This window comes from Carassius auratus, chromosome 30, assembly GCF_003368295.1.
Source record: "Carassius auratus strain Wakin chromosome 30, ASM336829v1, whole genome shotgun sequence".
Taxonomy (NCBI): domain Eukaryota; kingdom Metazoa; phylum Chordata; class Actinopteri; order Cypriniformes; family Cyprinidae; genus Carassius; species Carassius auratus.
In genome coordinates, this window is record NC_039272.1 from 28,726,082 (window position 1) to 28,750,088 (window position 24,007).

General features: G+C 36.7%; 1 protein-coding gene across 5 annotated transcripts; it reads left to right on the plus strand.

Moving 5' to 3' along the window:
• Positions 1-2,781: 2,781 nt before the first annotated feature.
• On the plus strand, positions 2,782-23,365 carry trpm6 (transient receptor potential cation channel, subfamily M, member 6). 5 transcript variants are annotated; one of them, XM_026212589.1, is made up of 41 exons: positions 2,807-3,319; positions 3,785-3,853; positions 4,175-4,254; positions 4,384-4,422; positions 4,645-4,819; positions 4,939-5,152; positions 5,582-5,706; positions 6,033-6,204; positions 6,297-6,471; positions 6,573-6,696; positions 7,789-7,861; positions 7,934-8,034; positions 8,116-8,250; positions 8,344-8,394; positions 8,926-9,066; positions 9,179-9,295; positions 9,407-9,654; positions 11,247-11,475; positions 12,130-12,285; positions 12,999-13,100; positions 13,219-13,347; positions 14,656-14,904; positions 15,058-15,232; positions 15,401-15,515; positions 15,714-15,904; positions 17,204-17,336; positions 17,513-18,438; positions 18,525-18,601; positions 18,687-18,807; positions 19,048-19,116; positions 19,589-19,632; positions 19,734-19,798; positions 19,887-19,909; positions 20,002-20,052; positions 20,153-20,218; positions 20,299-20,600; positions 21,228-21,310; positions 21,400-21,605; positions 21,682-21,733; positions 21,850-21,959; positions 22,627-23,365. In XM_026212589.1, the coding sequence occupies exons 2-41, from the start codon at positions 3,851-3,853 to the stop codon at positions 22,692-22,694; spliced, it is 5,715 nt and encodes a 1,904-aa protein (XP_026068374.1). In that variant the 5' UTR covers positions 2,807-3,319; positions 3,785-3,850; the 3' UTR covers positions 22,695-23,365. The 5 variants fall into 5 exon arrangements, with proteins under 5 accessions (XP_026068377.1, XP_026068379.1, XP_026068378.1 ...); XM_026212591.1 differs by lacking the exon at positions 19,048-19,116 and having other exon boundaries at positions 3,068-3,319; XM_026212592.1 differs by lacking the exons at positions 12,130-12,285; positions 12,999-13,100; positions 13,219-13,347; ... (18 more) ...; positions 21,850-21,959; positions 22,627-23,365 and having other exon boundaries at positions 2,782-3,319; positions 9,407-9,658; positions 11,247-11,436.
• The last annotated feature ends 642 nt before the right edge of the window (positions 23,366-24,007 follow it).

The window sequence follows — 24,007 nt, forward strand, 5'->3', positions numbered from 1 at the left end:
TTCGGTGGAACAATGTGCAAATGCTTCCAGATGAACACAAGGTGGCAGTACATGACCAATATGTACACATTATACACATTAATTTAATATGCATATCTGTCTATTGTTTTATTTCTGTTTATTTATTCTGTCTGGCCAGACTGTTTTTTTTCTCTTTCGTATAAACATTATTATTAATTTTATAAAGACTATGAAACTTAAAGTAGAGCTGTGTAGTAACCGATTACACGTAATCTGGATGATCAGATTCCAAAAATGAAGTACTTGTAATTATATTAAATTACATTTTAGAATACAGTTACTTTTTTGGATTGCTTCATTACATATTTTTTACACAATAGAAATAAGTTAATATTGATTCTCCCTAATTCATAATTTTCATCTTTTAAAATCTCAAAAATAGCCTACTGCTTATACACTCAGAAAGTCTGCAGCATTTGACTTAGTTAACAGATGAGCAAGTTACTTTTTTATTTGAATTATCACTCAGTAGGTTATTTAACCATATATTTCTATGTCTTTGGAAGGTTTTTGTCTTTAAAACACATTAAAATATACAGATTCTGGTAATATAGTTACTTAAGGTACCCATGAGGTTTTAAAATAAAAATGTTCATAATATCACATTTGCATCTTCATGGTTCTCTGTTGGTTCATGGTCACATGACATGCAGGTAAACATTTTAATTTTAGTACACACTTTTTTTCGATTTAAAAATGATTAAATTTAACAATTTATGATTGATTTAATTATTAGCATTTCATTAAACTCACAAAACCCAGTTTGGGAAACATTAATATAATATAATGTTTAAACACTTAATGTTGTTAATGACAATAATTGGAATATATTTTCTTAATCTTTGTATCAATATGGTATAATATTATCCTAATTAAATCAATGTGATAAACAAAGAAATATAAAAGTAGACTGATTATATTATCTAAAATGTGTAATGGCTTGCATTACTAACAACAAATTTTGTAATGTCATTCGGAGTCAGTATCAGATTAGAATTTGCAAGTAATAGTCATTAGCATTTTCTCACTCATCTTGGTGCAGGTTGTTGCTGTACTGTACTGTAGTAAACACTTTTGAAATCCAGCTCTGTTTGTATCCCACTAGGTTATGCACACAGATGAGGACCTCTCTCCATTCAATACCTTCCAGTTTTGGCGGGTTCCACTGCCTGAGTTGGATCTCGCTCTCCTGGAGACTGAACCCTCGGCTGGGTCCCACATAGCCTCTTCCAACAAAGACTTAGAGGCGATGGAAACATGAGGAGATCCTCAGTACACAGTGACATTCTTGTTAAGATGTTGTCTAGGTGTTGGCAAATTACCTGACTGGATATGAAGAGATGATTCCCCCTGGTCTGCACTAGATGAACATGTAAACATAGCCTTGTGCTGTGAACAGAATGAAGGCCTCCAGCAGAAGCTCCAATTCTGGTAGAAACACATGATGGTCACATGACCTCATATTCCCGTCTTAGAGGTCAATTGTTCAGAAGTGTGAAAGCATATTGGACTAATCATGAGTGTATTTTTCTTTTTTCGGTTTTCAGTATAGCTGTAAAAGCAAGTGTATGTTATTCTGCTTGGACTGAGCCTGTTTTTTTATGTTTATGGTGTTAAGTAGGTATAAGGCACTTTTATTCTTTAGGTGTTTCGTTTTTGTAAACTTTAGGGTCTTGTTCTTATTCTCTGAACAGCATTATTATTTTGACAACAGTATGTGGTACTTCTGATCTAAGTAGATACAGGAAGTGCTTGGAATGTTCCAGTGGCGTAATTGCAGTGTTTTTGAAATTGCTCAACAGCAATAAAATGTATTTTTTATACTGATATTGGCTTGCAATATCCTTGGTGAACTGTCTGATTTCATGATTCATATTATTTTTCTTTTTCTTTTTAGAGGTAAAGAACTATTGTGAAATACGGTGTGTGTTTTCTTTCCCAATTTCTCACACAAAGGAAGGGAAATATACCTGTTTCCATGCTGTTGTGTTAGGTGCTCATGACCTTTGGTCTAGGAGGGTATAAGGGCTGAGAACATGCCAACTTTATCAGGAGATTGCATCGCCAGTGATCAGTATAGAGATAGTCCTGCTCATCTGCTAAGCTAAAATAAGCATGAAAGTAAAATGCTGCAATGGTAAGCCAAGTTTTAATACTTTGTCCTATTCGGGTTCTCCTCTGGGAATATGTGGAAATGGGATGTACAAGAAAATAATGTGCAGTCTTGTTAGTACTTAATCTAATGAAACAACAGCACTTCAGAGAGGTGCTTTAACCTCAAGGACAACAAAGACAAAATGTATGTATTTGTTTTTGGGGGTGAAATGGAAGAATGTGAGAATCGAGCTCCACATCTCTGATGACAGGCTAGAATTGTGTTCAATTATTACATATTTTAATGTAATTTGTATATTTGCCATCATAGAAGGTTACCAATATGTACAATGGAAAACTGACAGATTTTTTTTTATGCATTACTTTTGAGTGAAAATCTATTTGAGGTATGGCAGACTATTTTTGTTACAATTCCTGAATGGGATAAGTAAATAAAATAATTTTTGTTGGCATGATAGACATACTGTAAATATTTTTTTATGCCATGTGTTTGATGCAAACTGATAAATGAGGACAGCTACATATTTATAAATAATGGCAGCAATCAGCCAATCCGATTTCATAAGATAAAACTCGGTGGGCCTGTCGCAAGCATGCACTATTACATCCTGTTTTTGACAGAAGGAGGCGATATAACGGTGAGAAACGTCATCTGCAGCGATGATTTCTGCAATTAAGATTTTCATAAGTAAACATTGTTTGTTCGTAAAGCTGGGATCTCGTGATTGAGGTCTGACTGAACGTTCATTATTTGCGCTCCTCCTTAACAAACTAACCGCTAGCGCTCATTAAGTTAGTCATTCACGAACATTGTTTAACCCTTTTCGCTTCGCTGCTTTTCAAACCAAGTCATATAACACTTTAAGCAAGGAAAAAAAATACTGTTATCTCATAGCATCTAAGAAACATTTCGAAATAAACACAGGAAGAATGTGAAGAATGAAGTTACATTTGTTATGCAACTACCATATTGGCCTCTCTTGAACAAGCACGAGCTTCCCAGAACGAAACAAGTTCGCGTCAGAGTTCCAGCTGCGTGTCCACACTCGACACTTTACAGCCTTGGAAGAGACCACCCACTTCCTAGCTGATCGCATCTCTTCTGTTATGCGCGTTTATTGCAGGACTAAGTATCCGCTGAATTTATGAAAAACATGACTGAGGAAACAACGCTATTTCACAGGTAATTAAACCGCTAAGAGCGTCAGCGTATGGTATAGCCTAAGTTAGTAGCTGCCTTGTTGTATGAAACGAAAAGTTGTATCCTACAGGGCTTTACTCCAAGACATGTTAAAACTTGTGAGTTCATTCCCCATTCCACACAGCACTGCTGTTTTAAATGCGTAGTTACAGCAGTTTGCGACCTCTTTTCCTTCAAATGCACTTATCTACTATTTCTGAACAGATGTGGCTCTTCAGGTTTTAGTACAGTAAGTGAAAAGTACAGTATGTTTCAGTCTCTGTTTTGGGAGAGGACGCCCTCCACCCTTTTATATAGATGTCGTTATTTTAAGTTAGGAATATTGTTTCTCATCCGTGTCTTTGTATTTCACCTAATAATTCCCGGAAAAGGATGTATAAACGTAATTTTCCAACTCACATCAATGCATTGTTTTTTGTTTCTTTTTTTATCTGCAAAATCTGCAAGGCTGAAAAGGCTCTCTAAAAGTATTCATGACTGACTCACTCAGCTGTGAAGGAGATTTGAGGAGAAATGGTATGTTATTGCACACACACACACACACACACAAAATAAGAGTGTACAGTTATGTAGGTTATATATCTGTAAAAAGGTGGCATAGAGGTGCTTGTGAAGTGGCTTCTATTTAGTTGTCTTTGACTACACACACACACACATATGTACGTATGTATGTATGTTTATACACTGTATGTATGTTTAGATTTATATCAATTAACAACAACAAAAACATTTAGTTTTAAGTAACAATAATGGCAATAGTTCTAATGTGGTGGTTATATTGGCTCATTAAAGTTGGCCCATAGTATAACAAAACTTATAGTAGTTGTTTTCCTTCAGTCTAGACGAAGTTGGATCCAGGCCACTTTTTCCAAGAGAGAATGTGTGAAATTTCTGCCAGCCTCACGTGATCATCACAGGTATTCTTAATAATCTTGGCCGTCATATCTGCATATAAACTTTTAGCAATGATATTGTGAGTTTATCAGGTGCTTCAGAGGTTTTGTCTTAAAGGACCCATGTGAACTGCAGCTTTTGTTTATTTGCAGATGTTATCCAGTGTGTCAAGTTTGCCAAAGCTTAGTAAGGTAAGATCATCAGTACGTTCATCCTCTATGTATTACCATGAAAATGTTTTCTCATTTTAATAATTTGTGTGCATAAAGCTCACAGTCATGGACATTTTTGAACTGTAGTATTCAAGTCTTTGAAATTAAAAAAATATATTCTGTGTAACGGAAACAAATTTTAATTATTTTTATCTCTCTTATATTCTCATTCAATTTGGCTCTTTTCATCTATTTCCTCAGATGTTGCTGTGGGAGGCTGATCGCGGAGCATGTGGGTCCATACTCTGGCTTGCTGGGACATGGCCCTGGTCCTGACGAGGAGTGGTCAGTGCTGCAACACACCAGTGTCAGCCCCACTGATGCTTTCGGATCACTGGACTTCCAGGGCAGCACAAAGCGCACATCTCATGCCAAGGTTGGTGCTTACAAGAAGGAAAAACTTATCAGCCAGACGTGTCTATACCTGTTAACAGCGTATGTATAATATATAGAATAGTGCATAGTTCATACAGTAAAGTGCTGTTTTCTCTACAGTATGTACGTCTTTCCTGTGACACTCCAGCAGAGCTCCTGCTCCAACTGATGCTGAGAGAATGGCACATGGAGATACCCAAGTTGGTGATCTCTGTGCACGGAGGGACAGAAAACTTCAATCTGTCTCCACGGGTGTGCCAGGCTTTCAGCACAGGGCTCATCATAGCTGCAGAGAGCACTGGAGCATGGATACTGACAGACGGGATCAATACTGGTTTGTGTTTGGATACATATACTTTAAAAGTCTTATTTTTGTTATCACACTGTTTTCTAGTGAAGCACAGTACACATAACTTATTTCATATTGTTATGACCTTATCACGGTTATTTTATTATTATTATAGTATTTATTAATATTTTAAATTGGCTTTTATTTTTATATTTTCAGCTTTCATATTTTTTAATTTTAGAAATTTAGTTTTTTCACTTTTATTAATTTCATTTTATTTATTATTTTTGGTACTTAAAAAATGTATTGATTTTGCTTACTTGCCAAGGCAGTATTTCACATTTCAATTAAGCATCTTAAATATCTTATATTTAGATTTTATTTTATTTCAGCTTTATATTTCAATTACCAAAAACATTTTTATGAGTTTTAGTTACAGTTACAACACTGGACCTTCTTTCTCATTGTATTCAGGGGTGTCTAAGTATGTTGGTGATGCTGTAAAAGTGTATGGGTCACATGACCTCAGGAAGAGGAATGTTTTCGGGATCACACCCTGGGGCATTATTGAGAATAACACTGACCTTATTGGCCGGGATGTGAGTTCTGCATTTCAACACTATGCTATTGAATTATATTGCAGTGTACAGTAGGAGCCGAGGTGAAGGGGATTCAAAATTCAAAATCATTTAAATCTGGATTTTTAGAAATTCAAAACAAGGAAATGTGATGATATAAAACAAATAATACATTTATGATTATATATATTTCTAGACCACTGCAGTAAATCTGTGACATTGAGAATTTGTTAATTGTTATTTTGATCAATTATTATTTGTGCTGGTTTATTTAGTGCTTTATGTCATGTATATTTTCGTAATTTTTTTTGCTCCTGCTATGCTGATGTTGGGGTTTATTATACTAGGTTTTGAGGCACTACCAGGCTCTAGGTAATCCTTTGAGTAAACGTGCCAGCCTGAACGGCATGCATTCACACTTCCTGTTAGTTGATGATGGGACCATGGGCAAATCAGGCTGTCAAATAGACTTGAGGAAAAGGCTAGAAAGGCATATACACTTTCAGAAAATCCACCCTCGTAAGTGTTTTCTTACAAATGTCAAATGCCTTTTGAGTTAAAGTATATGTGCATGTCTGATGTTTATGTAAATGCATGTGTATTGATTCTAGGGCTGCCTCAGCATGTGCCTTTAGTGTGTGTTGTAGTGGAAGGGGGTCCTGCCATCCTCTCAGTGGTGCTGGAGTATGTGCGCAGAAGTTCTCCTGTGCCCGTGCTGGTGTTTGAGGGAACAGGCAGAGCTGCAGACCTGCTGGCTTTAATACACAAACAAACAGCTGTAGAAAGGCATGTCTCACATAAGTGTATATGCACTCAAATAATGTCTGGGTTCTGTTATATTGAATAGTCTGACCTGTTTCTGTATGTATGTCTCATATTTGTCACAGTAAGTTGGACTCGGATATTAAGGAGGATGTCCTGCTGAGGATTCAGGAAACGTTTGTTGTGGACAGACAAGAGGCCTCTGAACTTCTCAGCATACTCATGGAATGCATGGAATATAGAGAGCTTGTAAGTTAAATAACCTTATGTTACATCTCGTTGGAACAAATTACCCTAAATGGTCAATTATGACAAATTTTTGTATAATGGTTGCTGAACAGTGTCAATGATCATAGTCAAAAACAACTGGTTTCCTACATAGCTCGGCTAGTTTCATCTCTCTTGTATCACTCTACAAACAAAAATAATAATTAATTTCATTTAGTTTTATTTTTGGTTCCTAGCCATGTACTAAGAGTCATTTCAAATGTCAGTGTTTTATTTATTATGACTGACTGAACATTTTCTGGATTGATGATGACGAATGACTTGATCTTGAGTTATTATAATTTACTTAAACCAAAACGGAAACTAAAATTAATATAGTTAAAAGACATTTTCACTCTCTTTTGGTTTCAGGAGATACAGATCAGTTTGCAGATTTACCGTAATTGCCATTCAGGAAATACCAGTCAGTCCTAACTTAATCAGCGAAGTTCTTGTCCTCTAAGCTGTGAACCTAGTGCAACATATTCAAATCCCCTTCTGCATCTCTCTGGCTGTTTCCTCTTCTTCCTCTCCCCTCCTACTTGGCGGTAAACACTGGTTGTTTTGTGTGATAAGATGCCTGCTGTGTATCGGTCTCTGTCACTACACCGAAAGCTCTGATGCTAAGCCTCCATCAAAGGGAATGTTGTAGTTTACCACACCCATCCCACATCTCTGAGCTTCTAAATTGAGAGAGAACAGAATAATTGGAATGATGGCGCATGAAACGTATTTCCATATTAATCGAGTAGCAGGGATTAATTTGGTCCCCAGGCACACAGATTCTTTGATTGGGTATGAATCACTCGTGTGAAGACGAAATGCCAAAGGCATGTTAAGAGAAGAACATCTCCTCTGGGTGTCTTATAGAGTTACATGCATTTATATATTGGCATGGGATGCTGGTGGTTTCATACTAATACCAAACAAAATAAATAACGGCTGGCTATATTGAACATGACACCACAGCAGCGCCACTAGTTTACAAATCTGTTTTAATGCTGGCCATCTGTGTTGGTTAAAATTAATTTTCCTTTTTAAATGAGGTCATACTTCGACGATTTTTCATTTTAGATCACCATTTACGACTCTGAATCAGAGGACCTTCAAGAGGCAGATGTTGCGATCCTGACTACATCACTGAGAGGTATGTAATATTGTTATCATACTAATTAAATATTGGATTAATGTGGTTGTTCATCAAAAAATGAAAATACAGGTACCAGAGCTTCCCCTGAGGGGCAGCTAAATATCACGTTGGCCTGGGACAGAGCTGATGTGGCAAAGGACAACATTCTGGTGTACGGACAACAATGGCAGGTACAGTTATGATTTTACAGCCAGGATTCAGGCATTTATAAGTTAGAGCAGACATGTATAATCCAGTGCTGGATTCGGTAGGTGGGATCTCTGGAGCAGACCATGTTGGATGCATTGGTAATGGACCGTGTCAGTTTTGTGAAGCTGCTGATTGAGAACGGCATGACCATGAGACGCTTCTTGACCATTTCTCGTCTGGAACAGCTCTACAATACAGTAATTCCCATTTACCCCTTGCAGGAAGATTTTGTCTCTGATATAAGTGAATATCTCTGATCCTTCCTATGATAAATCAATTGTATTTTCCAGCAAAAAGGCTCTGATCATTTTCTTCGACACATCATCGAGGATGCCAAACAGGTTTGTGTGAAGTGCAACCTCAAAGTTATTTCTGTACTTTGTTGTGTTGGTTGTCAACAGCAAGTTTTTTTTATGAATTTTTGTGGATACATTAAACAAAAATACAATATTGATGCAATTAATTTACTTAATTCACTGAGCACCAAATAAGCATATTCAAATGATTTCTAAAGAATCACCTGACACGGAAGACTAGAGTAATTCTCACAGAGATAAATAACAATTGAAAATGTATTAAAATTGGAAACAGTTATTTATAACTGTAACAACATTACAAGTAACTGTATTTACAACATTTCTCTTTTTGCAGTTTTTTTATACAAAATGCAGCCTTTGTGAACATAGGAAAATTACTTCAAAACATAAAATAATCTTACTCTGTCTCCAAACTAAAACTTGACTGACCTCAAAATGTATTCTATATTATAAATCCCTATTATAGGTCAGGCTTAAAATGCTCTGTTTATCAATCCACCAAGCGGTCCTTGACCAGAAATACTGTTTCCATAAGCATTTTCTGTGTTTTTGTAGACTCGTCTGCCTGCTGTTTATAGGATATCTTTAATCGACATTGGAATGGTGATTGAATACCTTATTGGTGGAGCTTATCGAAGCACATATACACGCAAGAGCTTCAGAGCCATGTACAGTCGCATTCATAACCCAGCTAAGGTCTGCTTTCTTTTCCAATAATCTATGCATTTCTATGTTTTGAAAGTGAGTTTCCATTTATTGTAGACATTATCGAACTTAAAATTTTATGATCTTTTTTGATATGGGATAGGAGGGTGTTAAGGAGACATCCAGCCCTTTCAGCAAAGCCAGGAAAGCAGCTCCAACTTCAGAGACCCCCCCATCTCGCTCCCATTTCCACAGAACTGCTCAGCCATGCAGACACCAGGTTCTCTCAACATCTCCATTCTGTTCACAGCCACTGTATTGAGTCATATGCTTTTGAATACATTCACAATCATTCCGTTTATTAAAAACACCCAGAATTGTGTCTTTGCAGGAGGGTGCGATTGCGCCTCAGGACGTGAAGTCAACCTTGAGCCCCGAGTTTTTATGCACTTTTAACGACCTGTTTGTGTGGGCAGTGCTCAAGCATCGGCAAGAGATGGCGATGTTTCTGTGGCAGCATGGAGAGCAGGCTATGGCCAGGGCGGTTGTGGCCTGCAAGCTTTACCGTGCTATGGCGGTGGAAGCCAGAGAGAGCAATATGGGTGACAGCATGGCCGAGGAGCTGAAGAAGAACTCTCTGTCAGTTTGTGTTTTTCCTCACTCTAAAGTTTGTAATACAAACAACATCTGCTAAATACGGTGGCCCAATTAGTGCAAAACACAACACAATGGAAACTAGATGCAACACAATGTAATTACCACAACACAATGGAAACAAGTCACAACACTAAGGAAACAAGTCACAACACAACAGAAATAAGAAGCAACACAACAGAAACAAGCCGCAACACAATGAAAACAAGTCACAACACAATGGAAACAAGCCGCAACACAATGAAACAAGTTGCAACACAACAGAAACAAGATGCAACACAACAGAAACAAAACGCAACACAACGGAAACAAGACGCAAAACAACAGAAACAAGCCGTAACTCAATGGAAACAAGTCACAAAACAATGAAAACAAGCCACAACACAATGGAAACAAGTCACAACACAATGAAAACAAGTCACAACACAATGGAAACAAGTTGCAACACAACAGAAACAAGATGCAACACAACAGAAACAAAACGCAACACAACGGAAACAAGACGCAAAACAACAGAAACAAGCCGTAACTCAATGAAAACAAGTCACAACACAATGAAAACAAGTCACAACACAATGAAAACAAGCCACAACACAATGGAAACAAGTCCCAACACCACAGAAATAAGAAGCAACACAACAGAAACAAGCCGCAACACAATGAAAACAAGTCACAACACAATGGAAACAAGTTGCAACACAACAGAAACAAGATGCAACACAACAGAAACAAAACACAACACAACGGAAACAAGACTCAAAACAACAGAAACAAGCCGCAACTCAATGGAAACAAGACACAACACAATGAAAACAAGTCACAACACAATGGAAACAAGTCACAACGCAACAGAAAGAGGACACAACACAATTGAAACAAGATGCAACACAACAGAAAAAAGTCCCAACACAAACAAAATTAGCACAATACAACTGAAACAAGCCACAAGACAACGAAGTTAGCACAACACAGTGGGAACAAGTTGTAATACAATGGAAACAAGCCGCAATATAATGAAATTAGCACAACACAATGGGAACAAGTAGTGCTGTCAAACGATTAATCACGATTAATCGCATCAAAAATAAAAGTTTTTGTTCACATAATATATGTAGGCCTATGTGTACTGTATATTTATTATGTAATATATACATACACATATGCATGTATATTTAAAGGAAAATATTTTATTTTTATATATTAAATATATTTATATATAATACATTATATTATTATGAATATGTGCATGTAAATATTTTCAAAACATATACTGTATATGTGTGTATTTTGGACACGAAGGAAACAAGCCACAACACAACAGAAACTAGTCGCAACAACTATATTAGCACAACACAATGGAAACTAGCATCAACACAACAATTAGCACAACACAAACTAATTAGTCCTACGTGTTGTGTTGTGTCCAATTTGTTGTGTCGTGCACTACTGGGCCCCCGTAGCTAAATGTTGCTTAATGGAGATTTCATTGGATTAGAAGAAACTGAATCTTGAAAGACTAGTAATAAAAAAGAAGTTGGTAAAACAATGCTATGTATTGCATTGTATTGGTTTTTTAGAGAGTTCGGACAGCTGGCTGTGGATCTCTTGGATCAGGCTTTCCGAGAGAATGAACGCATGGCGATGAAGCTGCTGACCTGGGAGATGAAGGACTGGAGTAACTTCACCTGTCTACAAATGGCCGTCTCCTCAGGACTCAGGCCATTTGTGGCTCACAACTGCACTCAGATGCTCCTCACAGACCTATGGATGGGCCGGCTCAACTTGAGCAAGAACTCCTGGTTCAAGGTGTGTTGTATTGGAACATCTACAGTACATGATAAATAATATGAACCACTCTGTTTTTAATTGTAGGACATTGGTATTTTGAAATTAGTTGTAATTTACTTTCTGCAGTAACAAAGCTGCAGAATGGGTAATTATCTGTTGAATTTGAAGGTTTAGTATTTGTGGTAAACGTAACATTTTTCAAGCTACATTACAGATTATTTGATCAGGAATATAGTCATATTTCTAAAATATGAATGCATGAATTACTTTTGCATGATATTATTAGCACAAGTGCATCCAATCACATTGGACTGTGATGCTAAGATTAAAAATGCAGGTTTAAATCTGACTTGCACCATGTTCCGAACCCATTTTCCTCTTTGCCTGCAGACATTCCTTGTCATTCTCTGTTGTATTTACATAAAAAAAATAAAAATAAAAATAATAAATTACTCATCCGTCAAATTTCCTACAAGTAAAACAGAAATGACACAAATATCTTACATTTTAAACATATTTGTGAAACATGGTCACATGGTCTGCCAGCCATCTGTCAGAGATATAACTCTTTTCATTTTTTTTGTCTCGACATTTGTCATTTAACAGCACTTTTGTGACCCAGATTTATTTATTTATTTATTTATTGTCCAAAACCACATCCTTTGTCCCCAGATTATTGCCAGTATCCTGATGCCTGTGGCCATTCAGATGCTAGAGTTTAAGAGTCAGGCAGAGATGTCCCATGTTCCTCAGCCCCAGGAAGCTTTGCAGTTTGGGTGGGACCTAGGAAGCTCTGGGGCATCGGAGCAAGAAGGGGCAGCAAATACAGTAAGGAATCTAGACAGACACTACACACGCTGTAACAAACATTCACTGTTCTGACAACTCACTACACAATAATTATGTGTTTGTATCATGTAAGCCCATTTAGTTTGTTGGACTAATTCAAACTGACCACTCTTTTTGAGTCATTTATTTATGAATACATCTACAGTGATCACACTGTACAAACTATAGTAAAGCTTTTCTTTTGAGAATCAGTAGAGCCCCACTGGGACATGGTGATGGAAAAATATGAGATGGGAGGAAAAATGCTTTTGTGTTGTCTTGGAAAAATATTGCCTCCCTTCAAAAAGCATTGCTTTTTTTTTTCGTTCGTTTGCAAAACGTTTGCATTTTCATGTAAAAGTATTGCATTTTCCTTAGAAACTTTATGGTGTTGCAAGGATTTCTGTGCAGGGACACAAATTGGTGAATCAATTGCCTGAACTTGTCTAAATAGATTCAACTGATTCGCCAGAGGGCTGTTCACACCAAGAATGATAAATAAAAAGATAACTATATTAGAATCTACATCAACAGATGAAAACTTTCTCTTTTAAGCATGTGATGCAGTTTTGTCATCTGATGCTTTAAATTCACTCTTTAAAGTTGTTTAGATTCCAAATATATTATTTCTTTGTGTTGTAGTTGTTGGGTGGACTTCTATTCTCACAAAATTATAATGATTATTAAAAGTTTTAAATAATTTACTTTTTTAGATTCAGGGTGATGAGGAGAGAGGGAGCAGGTGTCTTTGTCCCTGGACCAGAAAGGTGTATGACTTCTATACGGCTCCAGTGGTCAAATTCTGGTTTCACACAGTAGGTTTCCCCTTAAGTTTTCCCCCTCTCTCTCACCTTCCCTTTCTTTCTCACCCTCTTGCTCCAGCTGCCCCTCTTTTCAACCTTGCATCTCTGAAGATTTGATTTGTCCAAACAGATGGCGTTTTTGGGTTTCCTCATGATGTTCTCTTATACTGTGCTGGTGAGGCTGGATGAGAAACCCAACATTCAGGAGTGCTTGGTCATAACTTACATCCTGACCATGGCAGTGGAGAAAGCTCGAGAGGTGAGTGCCCTTGAAATCACGCCCCTCCAGTTAAAAGAAATGTACAGTATGAGATCATCAATGTCTCCTTTTGTCTGTGAAAAGTTGGCTCAGTGCCCTTTGAAGCTGTGCAGGGCAATTAAAGAAAGCATGTCTTTGAAAAGTCTTATCTTTACCAAGCTGGATTCCAAAGGTCTTCAGTTAGGTGCTATCACTTTCTGATTAGGCTCTTCTCAACCTTGACCTTGAGAATGCCACTGCCTGACTCCCCATCTTCTGTTATCTATGACCCCTACAGCAGTGCATTTGTGGGAATTATTAACAGACTTCTGCCATTGACTAAATGTTTGAGTTATTTTTTTATTGGTTAATAAAATCTCTGAATAACAGTAAAAAAATATTATGCCCTTTCCTTTAAATCAACAAAATTTTGCAAATATTTAAAAGCAGTTTAACTGACTACAGTACATATAACTCATAATGATTCTAGACATAAAATAACATAAAATACAACAACAAAAATCTTTATTTATTTATTTGAAGTTCCTTAATAACAGAATTTAATTAGAATATTGTTGTAAATCACAATCCAATTATTTCAACATACAGTATTTTCAACATACTTTGGTGTAGTATATTATTTTCATCTGCATATAAACTTTTGTTCCTGATGTTCAAGTATGTATTCTGTCCTTTCCTTCAGTATGTCTAATTTAGCTAGGTTTTAACAAGTGACAGATGAATTTGTGCCAGAGTACCACACTTTTTGTTTTCATGTATCATATTTGTCGTAAATGACAACAGATATGGGAAGTGTTTAATCTTTTAAATGGTTAGCTACATTTTATAACTTGCATTTAGCATTTTTTCTGCTGTTCATGAGCCTTTCAGAACAAGCCTGCTACTTAATTCAGGTTCACAACCCACTAGTTCATAGCAACTTATTGATACATTAATGTCTGCATGAAACCAAAATAGACTTTATTTACTTTATTAGTGCATATTGCTAGTGTTGATGTGAACAATTAATCCATGCAAGTTAATCCGCTGAAAAAAACTGTTTTGGTAATTTATAATCAAAATCGGAATATTTGCTTTCACTCTGGAATGAATGGCATCTTTTCCGGCTTGGGCAGAATCTCCTTAAACACCTCCAACCGTACGTGAGAGACAGAGAGGAGGAGTGCCACACCCTCTATTCAATATTCCGTTTCAGCTGGAAATACCTCACTACTGAAATAAAGTCTGCAGCAACTTCTGGTTCACGCAGACTTTAAGTATATTGTGTTGAGAGTGCTGGCTACACACGGGTTCCCATGTGTTTTCTAGGTGTTGGTTTTAGAGCCCAGGAAGTTCACTAAGAAGTTGAAGGTGTGGTTCAGTGAGTACTGGAATATCAATGACTTCATGGGCATCCTCCTGTTCCTGGTCGGAGTCTCCCTCCGGTGGCATCAAGAAACACGCTTAGCCAGTCACATTGTCTACTCTTTGGATTTCATCTTCTGGTCTGTCAGGCTTCTGGACCTTTTTGCTGTCAATCAGCATGCAGGACCCTACCTGACCATGATCACCAAAATGGTGTGTAATTTAAATCCATCAATGCATAATAACTGTCTACATGCAGCATTTGCTGTTGTTATGTTTTTCATAAGATCATTTGTTTTCTAATACTGTGATACATTTCACAAAAATAGAAAATCTAATTTAAAATGTGTATATATTTTCCCACAGATGAGCAACATGTTCTATATAGTAGTCATTATGGCGATTGTGCTGGTCAGTTTTGGCACGTCCAGGAAGTCCATTCTGTCCCCTAATGAGGATCCGTCCTGGAATCTGCTCAGAGATGTAGTCTTTCAGCCCTACTGGATGATCTTTGGGGAGGTGTACGCTGGAGAGATTGATGGTGAGTACAACAAAAGGACACCATTCAGTCTGGTCAGTTCATCTGATTTAAATAAACCTTTTTTCTAATATTTGGTTGTCAGGTTTTTATTAAGATATTATTAGTCAGATATTATTAATAACATTTGTAAGATATTTCTATTGTGATCATCCCTTCTTGTTTTGACAGCATGTAGTAAACCTGAAACCTGTGTCCCTGGAGCTTTCCTCACCCCCTTCCTGCAGGCCGTCTACCTATTTGTTCAGTACATTATCATGGTTAATGTACTTATTGCATTCTTCAAGTATGCACTTTATCTTTATCTTTATGAATTAGCATAAGTGTCATTTCGCTTGCATATTTTTATTTGTTTCCTGGCTTGATGATATGTGCCTTGACATCCAGAGTGGAAGATTGCTGCAGGAGTTGGTGTTGATGTATTGTTGAGTCTTGGTTGTTTTGTGATGGTTTAACCTACTTTGCATTATTATTTACTTCACAGCAATGTTTACTTTGACATGAGCTCCATATCTCGTAAGCTGTGGAAATACAACCGCTATCGTTACATCATGACATATCAGGAGAAGCCGTGGCTGCCGCCGCCTCTAATCCTTCTCAGTCATGTAACATTGTGTCTCAGCTCAATGTGGCAAAAGCACAGAAAGGCATCCAAACGGGGAAGAACTGGTCTGAGTAAGTGTGTCATTTTTTTATGAACCATCATAGCTCTCTGTTTTATGTCTTTCAAAACTGACATGTCTTGCATAATTGACTCAGAAGGATTGTTACAGTACAAAAAAGGGATACCAATACCAGTTTATAGTTCTTTACAAGTTAAAGTTTCTTCAAAAAAGTAAGAAAGATCTTTATTTTAAAAGATAAAAAAAGAATGTGAACACGAAACGATTAAATTTAAAAAATGACATATACTGTTCAGTTATTTTGTACGATAGGTGTTGCAACTTGTCTTTTTTGTTATCTAACAGCAGAATCAAATATTCACTAAACATTAAGAATATTAAATGATTATACTATTAAATAAAAACATTAACTTTTTCCCTGCCATTGACAAGTTATCTCATCATTTAGAAGACAGCGCTGCCCCGACATTGATGAGTTTTTACAGCTTTTTGTGTTTTCACTGTTATACACTCGGGGGCGCTATTTCACATCTTTTGAACGAGTACAAAACCTCCCGAACAACAACACACTTGAACAGGATGGAGAAATGCGCAAACTCTTATGTAAACCGATGCATTTGATAAATAATGCGATCTTCAGCAATACACAGCAAATTATTAAAAATGCATAATGTTATGGAGCAAAATGGTGATCCAGGAAGTGGTATATGGCTGTGCAAGCTTTGGAGGTGTTGATGGAAGCAATTTACTGGTTTTATACTTTGATAATCGTACTGAATATTATTCAGATGTAGTTTCTGATAAAAATTATACATTTTCATGAAACCTACCTATATTCAAGTGTTGATAAAAAAATAATGCTTTAAGCTAGAATAAAATGGATTTTTTTTTTGTTTAATAGTACAACCTTTGATCTTTATTTTTGGTGTATTGCATATTCAAATATTCATACAGCATACAAGAGTTAATAATAGTAGCTTAATATTAGCTTAGAATTCTTTTCTGCATGATTATCGTGATCCTGTCAGAATTTGACAGAAACAGATCTGTTTACTAGTGGTGTACATGTCTGGTTAGAAATGATTTTTGATTCAATTAACACACATTTTACATTTCACAATTCAGTCCAATTCAGTTGCAATTAGCAATTTACACTATTGTTGAATATCGACAAAATGTGACAACATAATGTTTTACATTCACAGTTTCAAAATGTTTTTCTTGTATTAAAAATTATTGACATTTATGATTGATCCAATACAAAAAAAGTGCATACTGTTGTTTCTTAAAATCCTTTTTTTATACACAATGTTCTCACATATTTAAGTGTATTGCTCTTATTTATGTACAGAATTACTCTTGGCCCCTGATGATCTGAAGAAGTTGCATGAGTTTGAAGAAAAGTGTGTCGCTGGATATTTCAGAGACAAAAAGGAGAGTCAACAAGGCAGTCAAATCAACCAGATACGTTCTGCAGCTGACAAGTCAGTGCATCTCCCAAATCTCATTTGGATGCAGCAGGAAATACATCATTTGTTTTTATTTGAATCTATCAGTTGATTGAACTTTGTAAATAAAACTATGTATCTGAATTTCCATTTAACATGATTTGGTTTACCTGAAATAAATTGAATGAATTGTCTATGGTGTTTGTTTGTAGGGCTGAAGAGATGTCTGGAATATTAGTTGAGGTTGCTGAGAAGATCAGTATCATCCAGGACAATATGCGCACTTTAGACTGTCACTTGGGTCAGTTGCATGACTTGTCTGCTTTAGCAGTGGACACTCTAAACTTCCTCTCAGCCACAGACAACCAGCAGCAAGAGGCGGCCCGTCTTGGTCAGAGCCAGCCAATTGCATGCCGCCATGAGCAAGTGTCCCATAGCTGCTGTCTCCGCATTGGCGGAAGTGTCGGCCCCAGCCAAGCACTTCCGTCTCCAAAGCACTACCGCAGTATGCCACCTTCCTTACTCAGAGGCTTGGGGCCTGGCCGGCAGCGTCCTTCCCTGGAGCTGCCACCAGGGACGAGTGTTGGACCCTTTGAGGTCAGGAGCAAATGCGTGTCGGCAAGCCCAGCGGAAGAAGATTGTAGTTTTAGGTGGTCCCTACAGCGTGGCGATTCAAGAGAAGCTGTATGTCATCTCTCTTTACCTCACCTATGCGTTGGATGGAGGGAGAAGGGAATGTATGAATCTGGAGAACCATCACGTGCTAGTTCTCCCACCATGCCTCTGATGAGAGACTTACAGCTTCAACCCAGCCATGAGGAGTCTATGGAGGAAGACGATGATGAGGACAACTTAAATGCTATGTCCAGATCCTCCAGCCATACGTTCCTGCTTACAGGTTCCCACAGTGATGGGGATCAATCGGTGGGGATCAGAAACCCGGCATTCTACAGGCTTGATGATGCTGGACACGTCACAAGACCTCAAAGACTTTTAGGCAGCAAATGGGCTTTTGATTTGGAGCAGAGCCGCTCACTCTCGGCCAGCTTGGAGAGTATGGCCATGCCTGATGCCTCGACATCAGAGCACAGCAGAAGGACACTTCTGGCGCCTCCCCAACACAGCCATGACCAGAGAGGTAATATGGATGCAAGCCATACAAACCACACATTATATGTCAATCTCAGTTTGTGTTAAATAATCCAATAATGTATATGACTCTAGGATTATCTAAGATCTTTAAGAGACAAAGGTCATTTGGGAAAAAGTCCATAAAGACCAAAGCAGGAACACCTGAGAATGTAAGCCAACCTGCTGTGTCTGTTTAATTTTAAGCAGTCAGACCTAGTGATAAACATATGGTTAAGTAATGCCACTGTCTCTTAGGTAAAACTAGATGAAACACGGGGATGCGTGCATGAGCTGGAGCCACGCAGAAAAATGAGGAGGAAAGTAAAAGGCCTGTTTGACCGGAGATTCAGAACCTCAGTCAGTCTTACCCAGCTGAGTATGTTTTCAAACATGTCCAAATGTAGAGTTCCTGGGGGTCTAAAAAAGGTCTTAGACCGTTTTAATGTGCCCCCTCCAGGGCCTCCACTATTTAAAAGGCTCTTAAATTGGAGCAGAAAGTCTTAAATTAACAGTCATGCTACTGAATTTTGAGTATCTTCGTCATTTATGTTTTGTTTTGGTTTTCCAAAACAAATATCTTAATGTCCTTGAATCAAGATTCATTTGTGTGTTCCAGAAAGGAGGTTCAACAAACTCCGAGTTTCCAACAAAACCTGCTCTCTGGAATACACCCCAGATCAATTAAGTGTGGCTATGTTTATAAAAAGAACAAATATCTGTTCATGGGTTATGGAAACTTGTTTTTACTTTGAATTAAGTTAATGTTTCTGAGATCATTGCAAGATATTTGTTCTTGTTTCAATCATCAACTTAAACATAAATCGTTTTGATCTTTTTATGGAATGTATATTTGAATTGCAAGTAACTGTATCTTGATTTAAGATAATAAATAATAATAATAATATTATATTAATATAATATTAATGTAGTGTAATATATATATATATATATATATATATATATATATATATATATATATATATATATATATATATATATATATATATATATATATATATATATATATAAAATATTAAGCCAGTCTACTTTAGATTTGCATTAGATACATTTCAGCTTATTTCTGGAATTGTTACCTGAAATGAAATCACACCGACCTGCACAATGACAATGGGATAATTTTTCATTCTATTTATTAGATGTCGACCAAATGGATTTCACAAAATTGGCCCCATCATGGCTGGTAAGGCCCATCATAGTTCACCTGTAGTGCTCACATCAGGAAGTTGATTTCTTTCCTGTTTGTGACACATTGATGGGCTGAATGTTTTGACCTCTCCTCAGAACACGGTGACCCCCGGGCAGCCACTTCTAAGCAGCTGGGCCAAGTCTATCAGTCAAAGACCCTCGTAAGTTCAGTTTTTGATTTGATGAGACATATTAATTATTAAGAATAAATATTTCTAACTGTTCACCTAATTGTTCTACTCCTTGCAGGGTAAGCAGCATGACACAAGAAGGTAAGTTACTTGTACTTTTATTGTAATTCTGTTTATGTTGAGTAAATTGCATGGGATTGATTTTGGCGTGCTCTGTCTATGTCTAATGTTAGTAAAGAGCTCTACATTTAAGTTGACTGAAGATTTAGGCCAGCATTACTCAGGTGAGTAATAATCTAACTTTATAACCTCAGATATTTTGTTTTGTTATTCTGTGGAGATGATGGATTTATTTTGGTCTTTGGTGTGTTTTTTTTCTTTCAGCAATGGAGAGGAACAACCTTATGAGACTTGCTCACTCTATACCATTCACCCCTGTGTCATTATTGGGTAAACAATCAAAACTTAGTTTTTTAAACCAGTGTTAGCCAGATTTAGTTATTTATATTAATGTCCTCTGCTCTATTCAGGTGGTGTTGAGGTCTGTATTTATACACTTGAGGAGACAGAAGCAGGGTCTTCACTTAAAGATCAGTCCTCTAAAATTTCCACCTGGATTCAGAACGGACGCACAGCTGTTCTTCAGCCTTTAGCCCACCAGGAGGTGCTGGATGGGGGTCTGCGCAGGGCCACCAAGGTGGTGTGTACCTGGGCTGAGAGTGATGTGTTGAAGCTGGGATCAGTATATGTGGTGAAAGCCTTCAGGCCAGAGGTGATTCGCATCTGGCAGAAAGTGTTCCCAATCAGCACTTCACTTCATCTCTGTCTGCGGGTACAGTTTTTACATTTTAAATAAATTAACTGTACATTTCTACAATTGATGCATGTAAATTTAGTTGTTTGCATTTTTACACTTCTTTTATACAGCAGATGTTTTAATTGTGTGAATTTGTGTGTGTGTGTATATATATATATATATATATATATATATATATATATATATATATATATATATATATATTTCTACAAAAATATTATGCAGCAAAAACAGTTTTCAGTTTTAATTCATTATTAAATTTTTTATATTATTATAATTATTAATTATTTATTAATTTACCACCAATAATAATTGATTATAACTAAGCACCAAATCAGCATTCTGAAGGCAATTTTTTATGCCAATTACATTTTAAAATAAATTACAATGGTAAACAGTTTTTTAAATTGTAGTTCTATTTCACAATAATACTGTTTTAAATGTATTGTTTTATCAAATTCTATACTTTTGACCGTAGTTATATATATATATATATATATATATATATATATATTTACAGAAAGATATTTCAATTTTTGATTATTTATATACCGTATTTATTATTAAATATCACTTTGCAGATTTATTATTCATTATTATTCTTTCTGCTTCTCCGTTGACTAATTTCTCTTCACCTTGCAGGAAATCCAACAACAGAGAGCAGCACAGAAACTCATGCAGCGATTCAACCAAATTAAACCCAGCAGTGTGCCCTACAGTCCTAGGTCAGCATTATCAATCCTTTCTGTGTTATTAACATGACAAGAAGCTGATAACTAAGCATACATAAATCTATGCACGTGCATGCGTGCAGGTTTCTAGATGTCTCCTTGCTGCACTGGCGCTCTGACGGCCAGTGGTTGACTGTTGAGAAGAACATGAGCGGTCATTTCAGGAAATACAACAATAATACAGGAGAGGAGATCTCGCCCTCCACTGGTCTGGAAGAAGCTATACTAGCGTTCTCTCACTGGACATACGAGTACACCAACAGGGAACTGCTAGTGCTGGATCTACAAGGTATAAGATAAGCTCACTCTAAGATTTTATTATTGTTTGAAAGGTGATGAATCGATTTTTTTATTTTTGGCTGAAGGTGTGGGAGCGGACCTCACAGACCCCTCTCTGATCAGAGTTGATGATAAAAGGTAAATAGGGACCACAAATGTGTAGCATCCAAAACGTTTTAATGTATTTGCTACGATTTGAACTCCACAACGCGCTTGTTTGCGCTGCCTCTAAGTAAAGTTTGCTCCTGTTGTAGCTCCTCCGGAGAAATGGCGTTTGGACCTGCTAATTTGGGTGATGATGCAATCCAGAGCTTTGTTCTCAAGCACACCTGCAACTCCTGCTGCAAGAAGCTCGGTCTCTCAGGTGAGGTAACACTCATGTCACCGGCTGAGGGTTGAACTTTCAGTACTCTTCTATTTTTCATTCCCTGCAGTGGCAGCTCTCGCAAATACGTCCACATGGCATACCTCCATGTTTCCAACTTTAGAAGTGATTTGATAGTTTGTTTGAAAAGAGCAAACTTCAAAATGAACAGGAAAAGCCTTCTAATTAAGCCTGAAGGTTTAAAAAAAAAAAATTCTAATGAGGCAGAAATTATTTCATTTCCATGACAGCAAAGGCATGCAGAAGAGGGGCGTGGTTTCCTTTGTGGCATGTGGAGTGTTCTCTTTGATTACATATTTAATAGTTCTTTGTGCGTTAGAGAGTGTTGACTTTGATTAGATATTAATTACTGTCTCATGGAAGACATATGAGATGCCTGTTGTTTGTATCAAGAGGGAGGCTTTGCTTCAGAAGTACAGGGATAAAAAATAAACAAACAAACGAAAACCACTCCGCCACATTTGTTTGATATTTCAAAGGTGCTTTGTTTTTTATTCGTCTTCGTCCTCTCCAAGAACCACATCAAATCAAAACAAATTATTCATGTGCTATCCACAAATTTCATTTCGGATCTTAAGAAAAGCATCTCTTTGTGATGAATTATGAATATGCATCACAGTTGAGTATATTGTGTTTGGCTTTTCAGATTTGAGGAGTTGCCGCAGCCAAAGGAAATCAGTTCCTGCCTTTGATGAGACGAGCAGCACAGTTTAACCTTTAACCTGGAAGTAGTCTGTTTCCAGGGAGCTCGTATTGTTCACATCCTGCTTCGTAATCTAATCTCTATTTGCAGTTTTTACTGACTGAATATATTTTATATATATATATATATATATATATAGTAAAGAGCTGCACAAGGTGACAGAACATTTCATTTTTGTGATAAGGGAAGTCAGTTTTCCATTTCAATTTTTTTATTCTTTTATTTCTTCGTGTGTACCTATACAAATAGTGTAAACATTGTTCAACATATATTTTTATGTTTAAAAATAAAAAATATAAATATAATTGTATGTGAGGTCCTGAAACTCCACATGCAAAATCGAATTTAGTATTTTTGTCTTCAAGTCTTCAAACACAACGAAAACATCCTATACATTTATTTTAATAGTTTTTGTAAGATGATGAGTGAGAATGTATCTTGAAGCATGTTGAAGCATGTCTCGTCCAATTCTGCTGCCAAAGTCAAGTTAATTCATAAGATTACTGGGTAAGATAAGACTTGTTCTCATGGAATATATTTTATTTTTAATTCAATGGCCATTTTAGATTTTTTATTGTTTAAGCATAAATCTAAACAAATTTAGTGAGGTTTATGTTTACAAATTAGAACATTTGCAAAAGGGTTAAATAAAACTATTCTCTAATCTTACACACTTTTGTTTCTAAAATCAATCAATCTGGTTTTAAGCAAATTTCGATATTTTACTGGAACACAAGACTGATTCATAATAAAATGAAATGAAGACGAGATTGCATCCATAAAATTTTCTTTATTTTATTTTTTTTATCCCACAAAGAAATGTCTACAAAAGCCATAAAATATAGAATTTAACAAAAATCACTTAAGTCCTTCACTTATTATATACAACATGGAGGAGACACGTTAAGGTCTCGATTAATCAGTTCTTTTACATGTCCATTTCACAATGCTCGCACATCAAGCTCAACCCCTCCCCACATGCACTCATATTCAGTCCATCACACAAAGTGCTATTCACCATTCACTTGTATACTGTCTTAAAGCCAAACAATATACAGTACATACAACACACATACACACACACACACAGACTGTTGGCAAGTTAACAGAAGCCCCCACCCTCCCATGCTACATGTGCTTTACTTGTATTGTGGACATGCGCTAAAGTTCTGTCAATCAGAGCCCGTTCTCCATGAACAACAAACAGTTGGTTGTTTGAATATTCACACTTGCATCTGAATTCCACTTTATGATTGCTTCTCAAGTAAACAACTTATACAGTAAAGCATCTACCCCGTAATGCCATTCAGCTTCACTTCACACT